The sequence below is a fragment of the Plectropomus leopardus genome, chromosome 13 (assembly GCF_026936395.1).
Source record: "Plectropomus leopardus strain MGB_pleo_1.0 chromosome 13, ASM2693639v1, whole genome shotgun sequence".
Classification (NCBI taxonomy): Eukaryota; Metazoa; Chordata; class Actinopteri; order Perciformes; family Serranidae; genus Plectropomus; species Plectropomus leopardus.
The window spans coordinates 31,576,145-31,591,988 of record NC_142188.1 but is presented as its reverse complement, the minus strand read 5'-3'; the positions used below and the strand labels follow the sequence as shown (position 1 = coordinate 31,591,988).

Sequence of the window (15,844 nt, the reverse complement as noted above, 5' to 3'; positions counted from 1 at the left end):
CCAACACTGTTGATCAGAGCTGTTAAACTTTTGACTAGTGCAGAGTCAGTTGACCTGGGTATAAATGCCATTTGTTATCTTACCCATTATATTAAGAAGCCAGATGTTGGCAAGTTTTTTGGGTAGTGGAAAGGGGGCTTCATTTTTCTCTTCTTCTTCTTTTTTTCTCAAAATGAATTTTTGTCATAGTCTGAGCCAGAATTCTCCACTTAAGTGGCACTTGCATACACCAAACTTTCCAGGTTGATTCCTGTCTTTAATCAAAAGATTTTTAAAGAGGGGTTTGTTAATTCAGAACCTAATTATAGAACATTTTATTCCTCAAAATGTGGTGAAAATAGATTTTTTTTGTTGTTGTATTTTCTCATTTATGGATGGATATCAAACATTTACTCTGTAAAAACATTTGACTCTAATATCAGAACAAAATGAAACAAGAATTTTGAAACCTGACTTTTTATCTTTTTTTTATTTGAAAATGTACGCACATAAGCACATATTTAATAATTATTCAAGTAATATAATCATTTAATTTAAACTATATTTTAAAAGTGTAATAAAAAAACAACACGAACAAACAAAAAACAATTGGCTTAATGTAAGTATTCAATTTGGAAAATTTCATGGTGATATCTATTAGTTAAAGGTTTTACCCTAGTCACCTGTAATGTCTTTCCTTAAATGGTAAACAAACCAAAATGCAACCATTCGTGGTTTAAGATAAAGATGTTATTGAAACTGTTTCCTGGTAAACAGCAGTTTATCTATCATCTCACTACTGCTGTGCTGTCATCTGTTGAATCCTTGTTACAAATAGAGGTGTACCTTTCTTCAGTAGAACAGAGGTAGCATCACAGCCATCATCTAGCTCGGCATTGTTGGCCGCTCCGTTCCTCAAACTGGACGAGTTCTTCTTCCGCCTCTCCAGAAAGCGTACGACATGAGAGTTCATCCTGAAACAAAGGTCTTATCAAATGCCAGTCACATCTAACATATACATACAGTTAACTGACATGAAATTGCCTTTTGACTTGAAAAATCTATCACAAAATACTTTAAAAATACTTTACTTTATTAAGCTGTTATGGGGCGCTTGCTAAAATGCACAACTAATTTTTTTATGTGTATTTCAATAGTTATCAGCAATTTATATTTTATGTCACTTTCATTTCTTTCTCTATGAATCACGCTTAGTTACTTACTTCATGATCAAAATGTAGACGAAATACATCAGAATCAGTGTGAGAGCTTCCCACCTGTAAAACACAGTTGGATCAATGTGAATTATTTCGTAAAATGAAATTTGAGGCATTTGTCTTATTGTTTTTTGTGTGATTTATTCTAAACAAAATCAGGTCTCATGAAAGTTATACTTACCAGACCACTTTTTCATCATATATGAACTGTAATATGAAAGAGGAAAATGACTTAGATTTGAATATGTGATTCACACAGCTGTTGAAATCACACAATACATTAGGGTGTAATTACATGTGGACAATCATCAATATGCTCAAATCTATTAACATTTCTTCACTTAAAAGATGCCAGGGTGAATTTTAATGTTAATATGACTGTTTTTGGGTTATATAAAGCTCTTTCTTACCACTATAAGAGCAGTGATGGAAATGGTGTAGTACACAGAGTCTCTGAGCAGCGGCCAGCAGGACAGACGTATTGCCTAGAAGAGGGACACAGACAGACAGACAGACAGACAGAGAGACAGACAGAGAGACAGAGAGACAGACAGAGAGAAGCAGTGAGATGATGCAAAAACTTGCCGACACTAAACTACATTTTTGTCCTGTTGAGTAACACATCCCACAAGGTACTCACTGCTGTGCACTGCTAACAAGATGAACCAAGCTCTCTCTCTGTGTGTGTGTGTGTGTGTGTGTGTGTGTGTGTGTGTGTGTGTCTGTGTGTGTGCATGAGTGTGTTTTGGTCTTACATAACATGTAATCTAAAAAGGAAAACAATTCTTTCAAGTGTGTTTCGCTTTTCCTTGTGGGATTACAGTAGTGAACAGGACACGTCATTTTCCGACATACACTTTTGCGGTAAAATAAATGCATTTTTTTTGTTTTAATGTGAACTGCTATTATTTTACTAAATGCATTAACTTTGGTCTACTGCAGAAAATTTAAAAACATACAATAAGAATAAATACTGCTGGAAGCCTGGCACAAACAAGTCAGCTCGTGGATGTAGATCTGATGTGTTTAAAATACCTGCTAAAGGTCTGCATTAATATTGGAGGGAAAAAATTAGAGGAAAACATCACTGATGCTGTAGGTGTGAGTGATTTACCTGTACTGCAAATATCCCACACACTCCGATAATGCAGAGGATGTTGAAGACGGCTGAGCCCACGATGGTTCCGACCCCGACGTCCCCTTTGGTGATGAAAACTCCTGAACAGCAGATACACAAACAATGATTACCACATGGGACAGGACGATCAATTTGTTCACATTCTAGGAATAAATATTTTGGTTTTGTGTTTCTGGTGAAGTTTACATAGGCTGGGCAATATATTGATATTATATCGATATCATGACATGAGACAAAATATAATCCTAGATTTTGGATATCGTATCGTATCACATTGTATTGTATGGTGTTGTACTGTATTGTTTAGTATCGTATCATGTCATTTTGTGTCATATCTTGTCATATCATGTCATATTGTATCGTATGGTGTTGTATTGTTTTGTTTAGTATTAAATAATATCCTGCCGTGCCATATCGTGTCATATTGTATTATATCATGTTTTATTACAGCGTGCTATGTCGTATTGTATCATGTCGCACCATGTTGCATCATATCTTATGGTGTCATGTTGTATTGTTTATAATCATTTATAATCATTTATAAATATGATAGTATTGTGTCATATCCTGTTGTATTGTATCGTGCCGTGCAGGGTTGCATCATGTTGTATCGTGTCTTAATGTTGTATCATATTGTATTGTATCGTATGGTATTAAGTTGTATCCTATGTTATCGTATCGTATGGTAAGTGTTGTCTTCACGGTTTTAAAGTCTTCATTACAGTAAAACAATATACATTTATGAACTTACCAGATTGTTCTAGCTTAGTCATTATATCCACATTATTGATGATTAATTACAAAAAATCTGAATTCTTAAAGCACAAATAGTTTACCCTACAGTTCTGTCGAAATATTGACGTTGAGGTATTTGGTCAAAAATATTGAGATATTTTATTTTATTGTTTTTCATAATGCCCAGCCCTTTGTTAACATGGCTATGTGGTGTGACTGTAGTCAAAGAGTCAGCTGATCAACAATGCTTTCGTTCTATGATTCTTATTCAGCCCTGGTAATGGTTACCGAAATATAACTGAATTTGCATCATCAATAAAAATCCTTTTAAACTGATGATTATTTATGTTTATAGTTTTACAGTCATGTTAAAATAAAAAATGAAGTCTCTAAAGATCTGTTAAAAAAAGACAAATTATTATTATTATTATTATCATTATTATCCGTGGTTCCACATATTAACCCCATGAACAGCAAGAAAACAAATTTCATCAAGTTAAAATGTTTTCTGAAGGCTGCTTCATCATGAAGTTGTACACCACCTTAAATGTAACATGTAACAAAATCATAAAATGCAGTGTTGACGTTGCACACTCACCCTTCTCTCCTTTTAAACTAATTTTCCCAATTTTAGATAGGGGTCTAAAATGGGGCTGAGGTATTTTACTTCAGAAAGCCTTCTGATAGATTTTCCATTAACCTTTAAATGTAATTTATTCACTCCTGATGATGGCTGACCTCTGGATGAAACATACACTGACACAGCTTTAATGATGTTAACTATTAAACAGGAGGCTTCAAATTCTGCTGCTATGGACAAGTTATTGTGAGCATTATTATATAATGTTACAGAGAATAAAAATAATAAAATAGTAATTTAAAAAATCTACTTTTCATGTAGTATATTGAAAATAATTCATGAATAAGTCTATGACACTGCATAAAAATGATATTGTATACAAATTCTGAAAACTTGGTTGGTTGTGATAATCACAAATTAATTATCTAAATAGCATATAGTATATCGTACATATATATATATAGTACATCTAAAATCATGGTGAAACATGACAAAAACTACTATTTATTTAAAGGGTTAAAATTCTGAAAAATTAATGAATATTTGATGTCTATGATTAGGACTGACATTGGTAAAAAATAAACTCAGTGAAAGTGGAATGTCATGTTAATCTATAATATTTTTTAAAGCTTAATTTTGAAAAGCGCATTTTGTGTGCAGAGCGATAACAGTGTGTGTAATGCTGAAGCGGGCCCTTAGGGGTAAAAACAGATGTCAGTTGTTGGGTCTTCAGTTTGGTCTTTTTATCTCACTCAGTCTTTTTGCCATGTAATGTATGAGTCAGTGTCTTATTTCTCTAGAGTATATTTAAACAGTTTTAGATGTCTGCATCGTCTCATTTCTATGCATATAGCTAAATTCAAATATGACAAAATAAAGTCTTATCACAGAAAAGAGGACTATTATCTTGTTTTGTGGTTATTCCTTCAAAAGACATATGTATGCAAATGGGATTTGAAAACTGACTCTGTGTGTGTGTGTGTGTGTGTGTTTGTGTGTGTGTGTGTGATTATTTTTCTCACCAATGACAGAGGTGAACAGTTCAGGAGCTGAACTGCCTGCTGCCATAAAGGTTGCTCCTGCAACATCCTCACTCAGCTGAAGACGCTGAGAGAGAGAGGATAAAAGACAAAGAAATGAAAAAGAATGAAAGAAAGAAAAAACAAGAAGAAAAAGAAAACAAAATGAATAACAGACAAGGAAAACAAGTAAGAAAAAAGAAAGAAAGAAAACACAATGAAAACAGTATGTTGTGCAGTGATGTTAGCTGGGTGCAGCGCAAGAGTAAGTTGCAGGGTTTCTTACCTCACAGATCTTCTCTAGAGAGGGGACAAAGTAGTCGTCACACACTAAGGCCAGGGCATAGAACATGTAGACCGCCTGCAATGGCGCACACACACACACACACACACGTGTTTTCAAATCTCATAATATATTAAAAATTATGCTATTGATTTTTTTGCAAATTTTCAAGTGACTTTCTGTAACTATTTACTTATTTCTTTGAAGTTTTGGGGCCACTTTTTGTTAAGTTGCGTGCTTCCCATGTTTTTGAAATAAATCAAGCATATACAGTATATACGGTATATGTGTATGTATATATTTATATTCCCCGTCATTTTCTTAGTTTTTGTTTTGCTTATTTTCTTGTAACTTTTAAATACATTCTTTGCTAAGTTTTGGGCCATGTTTTGTTATGTTTTTGAAAGAAATCAGATTTGCTCAGGTTTTAAAGCTTTAAGACTTTTTTTTTTTTAGATATTTTTTAATGCCATTCAGAACTGACCAATTTTACAGTCACCAAAACTGAAGGAAAAGACATGAACCAACGTAAATTACTCATTACTCACAATTCCACCGTAATATTTATGGTAGCATGTCAATCTGGACATTTTCTAGACAAATGTTAAAAAAATACATATATCAAAACTCTCCTTTTCTAACCTGATTTGCATGATGCTAATGCAAGAGGCATTCAGTAAAATATTTTAAAAATAGATATTACTAATTATTTTAGATTTTACAATGCAACATCAATAAAAAAAACAACATAATATCCCACTTCCCATGTCTGAGCATTTTTAAGATGTTTAAAAGATTAATTTCAGATATTTAAATGCCAATTAAGGCCTTATTTTTAATAAGTCAATGCCTTTTAAGACTTTTTAAGGATCCATAGGAACCCTGAACTAAGATATTGTTTCTACAAAAACACACAAGGAAAATACAATTTCAAGACAAATCCAATATTTAAACATCTGCAGCAAACATATTGGAGACAGAGGACTGAAAAAGCTTCTGAAAATGCTTTCCGGCTACTATGCAGAAGATGTTGATATGAATCTAGGACTCATCGGTGAACAGAGCAGGCTGCCACAGATAGGACTGTAATTTTAGGGGATGATGTAACCTCAGTTCGGCATGCAGAGCTGCAGTTTTGGTGTCTGAATCTTTAGACAGTCAGGCAGTGTGTCCTCACATAACACATAAGCCTCTGCTCAACATCTGCCAAACACTTCCGCATTACACCACGCTGGCAGCCGGCTCAGTGGGTGGCCGTTCTGTGTGTGTGTGTGTGTGTGTGTGTGTGTGTGTGTGTGTTGGTATTAGTAAGTACAGTATTAGACACAGCCTTTATTTCTAATTTCCTCAGTTACTGTAAACTCAAAAGTTCCTCTGCTTTTACCTGTCTGGATACACTAAAATGAATTCCATCAGAAGTCATGTCACACTCACTGCTCTGCTGCATCAAATTCTTTCCTTTAACCCTTTGAAACCTGGAGCAACATCACTTTCTTTTCACAAGTTTGTAAACCTTTGAAACCTGAGAAATTTGGTGTGATTTCTTTCAGGACAATGGAGGAAAAGGCCTCGAACAACTTGGCAAGAAATATTCCACAAATTGGAAGAAATTTGTAGATTTAGAAGTTTAATTTCTTTTTTTAAAAAAAGAGAAAAATATCCAGAAAATGACATTCATAATTATCATAATTACACTTTTAAAATGTATTTACAGAATTATTACTTCTAATTTGTTTTTGTCAGATAATTTCCTTGCTTTTGTTTTTTTTGTATGTCTTTTTTTAATGTATCTTTTAATGTCTTGTCTTTGTGAGTGTGTGAGTTTGACTGTTTTTTTTTTTTCGTTTTGTTTTTGGCTAACTTTCAGATTATTTACTTGTACTTTTTATTTCTAATTTCTTGCTGATTACTGGATCATCTCTTCTTAAGTTGCTCATTGTCTTCTCCCCATTTTTGAAAGAAATTAAGTAAATGGTTAAAGTTAATGATCTTGCTCACTAATTAATACTAAATGCTTTTTCACTAACATTTTTTTTGCATTGTTGCTAAGTTACCATCAACAACACTCAAAACTCTGTTGAGTGTGTGTAGAAATGAAAACAATTTAGTAAAACAGAAAGTCAAAGCAGCAGTTGACTATTTTTGACATTAATAGTCTTCAAATCTGAATATTTGTCTTTAAAGGTAGATATAAGGCTGCAGATTTACAACATAATTTTTACTGTAGATACGATTATGTTAAAAACTCTCCATTCCATAATTATAGAACTAGACAGGCTCAGAATCTTCATATTCCATTGTGTAACACTTCCTGTGATCAGTTTTCTGTTAAATATCGTGGCGTCGTCTTATGTAATGAAAATGTTCATTCACTGGATTCCTCTGTTGTTGTCTGTGTACAAAAAGACACTTTGAAAAGCTCTGCTGTCAAAAACATTTTATTTCCGACCAATCCCTCTATGAACTGATGATTACACTTTCAAAATGCTTATTTGCACTTTATTTTTTGACAGTATACGTGAGATTTTAAATTGTATTGATGTGTTGATTGCTTGTTGTTTGCTATTCAGATGCTTTCTATGTGTGGTTTTCATATAAGCCAGTATAGGTTTCTACCCTCTCATGTTTTTTAAAGAAGTTTTATCCCCATCATGCTTTGTATTATGTGAAACAAATAAACAAAACTAAACTATAGTGGTGAGAATGGCATGATTTTGTTATTAACAGTATCAGCGTTTGTATTTATACATTATACTGATTCCATCGCCAGAAAAAACCATAGCATCGCAAGTTTCAGCAAGCCACAAATTCTTCACATTTGCACGTCATTATGTAGCAGATATGTTGAAATTATGTTTGAACAATGCTGACGTGCCTTTGTTTAGGCGCAAAAACCTCTTGGTTAATGTTAGGGAAAGATCATGTTTGGGCTTAAAATAAGTATATAAGTAAATACAATATTGTGAGAGCAAAATGTGACCTACCTTTTTAGTCTGGATTTTAACTTTACCTATTTATTTATTGACTATTTATTAATACATTTTAGTTTTACTAAATGGTATATCATTTTATTATTTTTAACATATTCATCTATTATCAGGGCTTTATTTGTGCCGAACCTGCCAGAACAGGATCCAGGACCTCCCACGTTGGGACCTATTTAATTGGATCCGACACCTCCTGTGTCACTATGAAAATATGTAAATGCATTGTTGTCTAATATTTAATGTTACCTGTCTTCTTATTCTTTATTTCCATTTGAAGTTTGCCTGTTTCAGGTGCATTTTAAACAGAATTTTACAGGAGAGGAAAAGACGCACAGAGAGAGAGAAAGAGAGAGGGCAGCACTTCAGGTCATGCAGCTCGCAGAGTTTGGGAATTTTGTGGTCCTCACATGAGCTGATGTTGTCATTTGAAACTGCAGTTTGAATTAAGATAGCCTGTCCTCAGCGGCAAGGAGGAAACCAAAATGGCAAAAGACAATCAAGTTTGTTGAACTTCCTAAAACAGACCAAAGTCATTTCGGCAGATCAACAGTGTGGAGACCCTGATGAGGTCATGGACAGCATGAAGACACAGAGCTGTCCGAGACACGTTGAGTGAAGAAACAAGCAGGTGAAGTCAGGCCGAGGGCTCTGTGGATGTTTTATGGGCTGTTTTGGACAAATAAGCCTGATGGGTGGAAGACATTTTTATTGTTACTCTCTGCTGCGTCTGTGCTGATTATTGATTTGGAGGCTGGTGATAATATAATTAATGCAATATCTGCTGTTATGTGGTGTCATGTTTTTTTTTTTTGGGTGTCTATATATTTTTGGTTACTGATTGATTACTGTTATGCACAGGCAAGTGGTCATTTTTGCTGCTAGAGGGTTAAATGATGACGCTCGCCTGTGGCTGTTTTAAAGGTGGAGTTCTGGTGCGGTGCTGTCCGTGGTGCTGAAACAGGATGGAGGTACAGTTAGATGGACGTCATTTAGCGTGCTTGTTCTTCGTGGTTCTAAATGAAAATTCTACCTTAATTCCTAATTTTCTCCCATTGTAGAAACGCGGCTGAAGGGACAAGACAAAGTTATGAGAGAAAGCTACAAACTGTTAACAGCTGTTTCTGTGCATCTCATCCTGCTGTAAACAGAATACTCTGATTAACAAATCTATATTCTGTTTGTGAAGACAGTGTTGTTAAGGTTTGTTTAGTTGCAGCAAGCACCCATGCGGTCTAATAGGTTGCATACATTGTGGATTCTGATGCGTTCCGTGACCCAACCCTGATAAATTTGTTTGTTCATGCTGAAAGTTATATGTTTGGTATTTTAATGGAAAAAAAAATTATTCACCTCTGTGTACGATGGTATGAATAAATATGATTATTGTACTAACACTGGAGCCTGCAGATCAGTTTCTGGACGCAACACAACAATGGAAAGCACGTGTCACCCAACAGCAACCGGTGCTTCAGCCAGGGCGCAGTGGGTTAAATAGCTGAGTAGCTGCAGGTAGTAGACTTAGCTCTTACACTCATGTTTGGGCACAATCCCAGCTGGAAAAGCAGTGATGCCTCAGTAAAAAACAACCACTTTTTGTGGCACTATCACTTTTGGAAAAACAGCAGTGGGTCGTTACAAAACAACAAAATTATTTGCCTTAAAAGCCGCTGGAAACACAGCGATAACTCGTAAAAAAAATACAAAGGTTTTGCTGTGTTTGGGTCTTGAACAGCAGTCTGCAGCCTGGGTGTCACATCTAAGCAGCTGGCGTTGTTGTTATATTACAACATTGTGCTAATACAAATCTTACAGATGGTTGTGTAAAAGTGTAATTTTTGTTTTTAAGGAAAAGTCAAACCAAGCTTGCGAGAGATATGCTAACCATCAGGCCTGTGTAGACAAATCTCTCTTTTGTGGTTTCCTGTAGTTTCTGCTCGTCCTGGTTTCAGCAAGTCAGTCAGAATGTGATCAAAATGTGAAGATTTAACAATAGATCTAGTAGTAGCGATTTAGGAAGTCAAATTCAATTTATTCAGTTCAACTTATTATTGTTCAGTTTAACAGAGGTTTGTGGTTTCTCTTTCTGTTTTTCTTCCAAATCTCAGTTGTTGCTGATAACAGTGCAGAAGAACATTTATCTGTCAGTTACTACTGGACTAAATTCAGTTGAAATGGTTATGTTTATGGATTATAACCTTTATTTTAATACCTTTTTGGTGATTATACTTAAGCATATGACAGGTTTTTTAAGATTTCTTTGCAAAAAAAATCCTAAAACTTGAAATCTTTTCCATACATGACAATGTTCATAAACATTAATAAAAAAAAAAACAATGAGTGGCTTGGCAAGAACTTTTCCACAAATTGCAAGAAATTAGTCAATTTAGAAAAATGTTTTTAAAAAGCTAGGGGAAAAATGTCGAGAGAAAAACAATAAAGCCAAGGAAAATATTATTTATAATTTTTAGAATCACATATTTCAAATCACGTTACAAAATAATATACTTTTTTAAGTCCTTTTTCTGGCCATTTCTATTTTTATAAACTATTTTTTTAGCTAATTTTCTTTCATAATTTTTTGTTTTGTTTTGCAAATTTTTGGGTCATTTCTTCGTATCGTTACTTATTTCCTTTCCTGCCATGTTTTTGAAAGAAATTAAGCCCATTTGATGAGGTTTTAAAGGGTTAAATTACAAATTGCATACTGATTTGCCGCTGCATAAAAGAAAAGAAAAGTCTCATTTTAGAACCAATGAAGCCCTCGTACGAAATATCAGATGGCCTTTTTTTAAACACTTTTTGTCTTTTATTTGAGAGCTTTTTTTCCTGCACAGAGGACTTTTCCAGTGTCCAATGGTATCATTGATTTAAACATAAATACAGTGAAATGCAGTGACTCTTAAGCACTGGCACTCTTTTCTAAGTGTGTGTTGCTGCAGGTAACACTCACACAGAGGACGTGCAGGCCCACTGCGCCATCAATACGCTCCTGGTTGGTGAAGTAATCCCTGGGGAACTCATGGATTGCTGCAGAGAAAAAAATACACGAGCTGAAACACTGAATGGAGGAAAAAAATATAAAAAAATTACATATCAAATGCAGGTGAGAGAGAAAGATATCCTGAGGGACTCATGTGGAATGTCTCATCAACCAAACAAAGCATTACATAGAGCACTAAACACAGAAATAAAATCTGAATAATATTCAATAAATAGTTGTGAGAAGTAGTAGCACTGCAGTGAATAAAAATTAATCCAAAGATAAACGCGATGATTTTTTTCTATCACAATCTGTTTAATCTTTAAGAAAAACTTGCTTCTTTGCTTCTTAGCAATTTTTTTAAGTCTAAATGCAAGTAATGAATAAACATCCCATCGGAGAGAGAAAAACAACATCACAAAAACAAGAACTTACTGTACAGACGACTTTTGTTTATTTTCCATTTTTAAAGTATCTTTTATTATTGTTGTCCCCGATTTTGTTTACTAGTAGGTATAACTCGTATTGATGTTCACGCAAGGAAAGTAGTGCCACAATAAGTAATGGACGGTTGGATTAGATGTATAAATCCCAATATTTTTAAAGCCACAGAACAGAGTCTGGGATGGTAAAATCACGCCAACCATTTTCCTTTTGTAATCCTAATTTCGCTCGTACAAAATGTTTCAAGTTGGATACACAAAACTTGCTTGATGGCACAAACTTGGCTTATACTAATATCCCCTATTAATAAGGATGTTAATTTCCCCGCAATGTAAATATTAGCATCATGAATGACTACAGAGAGCTAAATGTTCTGCTCTGTTTGATACCTAAGAGTAAAAAAAAAAAGGTCATCACTCAGAGACCATGTTTAAACAGGCTATTCTCACAAAGTGTTCGTATGCTTTCCTATGAAAAGTAATGCACAAAAAATTATACATATCCCATGTTTTTTGTAAGGCTATGATCACATGACCAATGTGCTGACAAGAATATACAATAAAATCAGAACCATGTAAACTCTGAACTTTATTTAGTCATTTTTAAGGTATGCCCTCACCATGTTATTTTTGTTTTTAAACCTTACATCTGTAAATTCACGTTAATAACAGAAATGTATAATAAGGACATCAAATCTGTAATGAAATAAAAATTAAATAAACTACTAATAATTTAATAAATTTCTTTTTAAATAAAATGTAATTTGTGGGATGTCAATTCGTTGGATGTCATATAAATATATGCTGAGCATACTTTGATTTAAAAGAATCAGTGGCAGCAAAAATCGTGCTGAAATCCTCCAACCTGTAAAATTTAGACATAAAAAAACAAAAAACAAAACCTTAAACCTCATATATATATATTGTTTCTTTTTCACATATTTAACTTTTATTTAACTACACATATTTATAACATATTCAACTAAACTATTTTCACTTAAGTTGACCTGAACAAAAGGTCTGGGTCACTTGTGAATTCTGGCCGTACCAATTAGAAAACTCTAGGAGAAAGCTGGTATTTGAGAGTTCTTTTAAAGCTCTCTTACATGTGCCACTGGGAAAATCTGGTGTTTTTTAACCTGGACCCTATTTTCCAGTGTTTTTGTATATAGTTGACTCTTTGAAACAACGATTTTTGAAACTGGCCTAGTATTAAGAGAGAACACTGAAGCTGGCAGCGGAGAGACAGGCTGCAGTGTAACCACTCTGGGCAATAGCTTACTGTAATTGTTCATGCACGTAAGTGCATGCTTTTGCCACTACCAGGCCTTGATCCATAGACTGTATAAAGATGGACAAAATGACAGTTCCCTGTGAGTGTAACTGTTCAATCTGGATCGCCCCCTGGTGTCTGACTGCAGTAAAGCTCATAAAGCCCGCCCCTCTATGTTAGTGAATGGGACATAGGCCAAACAGCCAACATACAGCCAATTGCGTATTTGCTTTTAGATGATGTAGTAAAATCTACTTTCATAAAGTTGTTGCAAAAGGCAAGCTATGCAAGATTCCTGATGATGTGTATTTTGACATTTAAATTTTTGAAAAGAAGGGAAAAAAAATCAAAATAATTTCTGAAAAGAAGAGAAAAAAACTAAATCTGAAAAAAAAATCTAAATTATCAAACAATAATTTGGAGGCTACCCTTCAGTAACTCTGAGGATCCCTTGGGAGTCACTGACCCCTGTCATAGACCTAAGTTATAAGATACTCATGATAACAACCTTAGCTAGTCAGTGGCAAAAGCCATCCCTTTAAATGGACATAAAAATTAATGGGGCAAACCTGTCCCTAAGAGGTTACAATGCAGCCTGCTGTCGGCTGCAGCGTTCTCTCTCAATACTGGACCAATATAAATAAAAACAGTTATTCCCACGCAGACACAAAACATGGGAAAATAGGGTCCACTATAAAAAATACTAAAGTTCCCCTTTAAGAACAAATCTGATAATTTACGTGATTTTGAAATTAGGTCCATTCTGTTGAAACCGCCACATAAAAACAGAGTTGGAGAATTATATCTCAGTAACCAGAACAGATCCTGATGTTTTCACTGCTACTGAATATCAGCACAGCTTTGATGGAAGGGGAGCTAAAACTGCATATTAAGGAATGCAGGTGCAAATAATTGAAGTCGCTCGGGACAAAATGAACCATGAGAGGAAGCCCCCAAGAGTCTGAATCCAGAGATCACGACACGCTCAATGTGAAGCAGCACTGAGTGAGATATCACTGTGACGCTGCGCTCTCCCTCCATCCTCGACTCAGCAGAGGTGACACCATGAATCAATCATTGCCCGGCCAATCACAACATGCCAAAATATGCCACATATTCTTTCACAGCCATCATGTGCATTTCCTGCTGCATATGAGTCTGCATACGAGTGGCTGGGCTAAAAATAGCCCAGTGTGTGAGTGTGTGAGTGTGTGAGTGTGTGAGTGTGTGAGTGTGTGAGTGTGTGTGCGTGTGTGAGAGTATTTGGGATTTGCTTGCTTTGCTCTGTGTGTGCACTGTCTGTGTGCTGTGAGGATGCGCGTCCTGCTGTATGTTTATTTGCTGTTTGTGTTTGTGCGTGTGTTTGTGTAACATGAAGGCAACCCAATGTGCAGTGACATTCTCTCCCTCAGCAGCCAAGAGCCTGTGAGTCAGGCGGCTTCAGCTTCAGCCTGCCCTGTGCGGCCCAAACACAACACGGGCTGTCTGCTCATAGAAACTGACAGCACGGAGAGAGAGAGAGAGAGAGAGAGAGAGAGAGAGAGAGAGAGAGAGAGAGAGAGGAAACAATGACACAGAACCTCATATGATGTGGAGCTGCCAATGAAAACCATATGACAAAAGAGCTTAAATTTAACCAGGAAGCAAAGGGATAAATGAAACTGATAAAACAGACCATTATGTCTTATTCTATGGGCCCAGTGTTACACCAGCAAAACGCAACAACCTCCGTCATGTCTTCAGTAGGTGGATTTCCATTAACCCTCAGATTGCACAAATTGAAATTGCAATTACAAAATATGCCTAATGGAAACGCGCCAATTTCAGGCAAACTCCTGTTTATTGAAAAAAAAAAAATGTTTACGCTTGCATGAGGTGGTATTTCAGGCGATTAGAAATTTGCTTTTATAGCTCATATGATGTGCGAATTTTTGGATACAGTACAACACAACACAAGTACAACACAGTCACATGACATTCTACAAAACATGACTCGGTATGTGTGGACGGAGGAAGAGACAGAGATCTTCTTAAGTCTTATATGAGACAAAGACATTACGGCGATATTATATTGGCTTTATTGAGTGGCTGCAATAGAAATAAACCCACCAATGTTTTTGACATCCATCGCCATGGTTGCTGAAATGTTATCGCCAGAGGAAAGTTGCATAACATCGTGAGAGAAGTCACATAATATCACTCAATGGAAACGCAGTAAATCTTTACATCAGTCAAACATCAGCTGAACTCTGATGTGAAACATAAGGTTAGTCAAACAAACAAAAAAAAAATTAGAAAGAAAAGAAAAACTTCAGATTCTTTGCAGGGCCATTTCCAGCAGTGGAATGTGTTTCCCACAGAACCTTCACAGCCAGGACGGCCTGTACCAAGAGTAGTGCAACATACACACACACACAAAACATGGGCAAAAACAGACAGCCGCAGCACGCTGACAACGTGCAAAGCACACAACAATTAAGTTCAGTCTCTGTATCGCCTCACATCTGGCACTTATTGTATGCATATTCATACACCCAGAAACAATTATACAAACCCAACTACACACTCACACCACACATAAACACCAGCACACCCGGGCCTCCATACGTATTGATGAGACACCGCTCCAGCCAATTCCACAGCCCCCAAAATAACCACAACAATAGTGTTGGTCTGTTGGCGTGACTGCTTCTTCTGGAGCGTCTATGAGGAGTCTTTGTATTTTCAATTCACAGATTAGAGGCTCACTGAACCTGGCTGATGCAAGCATGAACACAGGCTCACTCTGCCAGAGGTGTGTGTCTCTGCGAGTGTGTGTGTGAGACAAAGCTGTCCTTTCTTTTCCTCAACCTGGCACTGATGCTTGAGAGAAGAACAGGGAATATACTACAAAATATCAGCTATTCACGCACACATGCAAACACTGTAAGTGTTACTTAGTTACAAAGAACAAAATCTACGGAAGTCCTGACAGGCAAGGTGATTTTTTTATTTTTTTGCAGCCAAGGTTGGCCAAAGCTTATCTCCTACATATGAGATATTATCTCCTGTGTTAAAGATATGATCTCCTCCGTATGCGATAATATCTCCTGCACAATTAATATTATCTCCTGCATGCAGGATGTTGTCTTCTATGTAGGAGACAAACTTTTAGCCTTAATTAGGCTGTTTTGAGAGTGAGGAGGCTGTGCAGAATGAAGCACTTAGTGC

At 35.7% G+C, this 15,844-nt stretch overlaps 1 protein-coding gene across 1 annotated transcript in view; it reads right to left on the bottom strand.

Moving 5' to 3' along the window:
- Positions 1-15,844, bottom strand: part of slc24a3 (solute carrier family 24 member 3) — a 111,968-nt gene that overhangs the window by 17,480 nt on the left and 78,644 nt on the right. Inside the window, exons 3-10 of the mRNA XM_042502174.2 lie at positions 10,889-10,965; positions 4,955-5,029; positions 4,672-4,756; positions 2,311-2,414; positions 1,607-1,681; positions 1,378-1,403; positions 1,203-1,256; positions 826-953 (exon numbers count right to left, since the gene is read on the bottom strand). Of these exons, the coding sequence (XP_042358108.2) occupies positions 826-953; positions 1,203-1,256; positions 1,378-1,403; positions 1,607-1,681; positions 2,311-2,414; positions 4,672-4,756; positions 4,955-5,029; positions 10,889-10,965 (624 nt within the window). The remainder of the gene's footprint in view (positions 1-825; positions 954-1,202; positions 1,257-1,377; positions 1,404-1,606; positions 1,682-2,310; positions 2,415-4,671; positions 4,757-4,954; positions 5,030-10,888; positions 10,966-15,844) is intronic.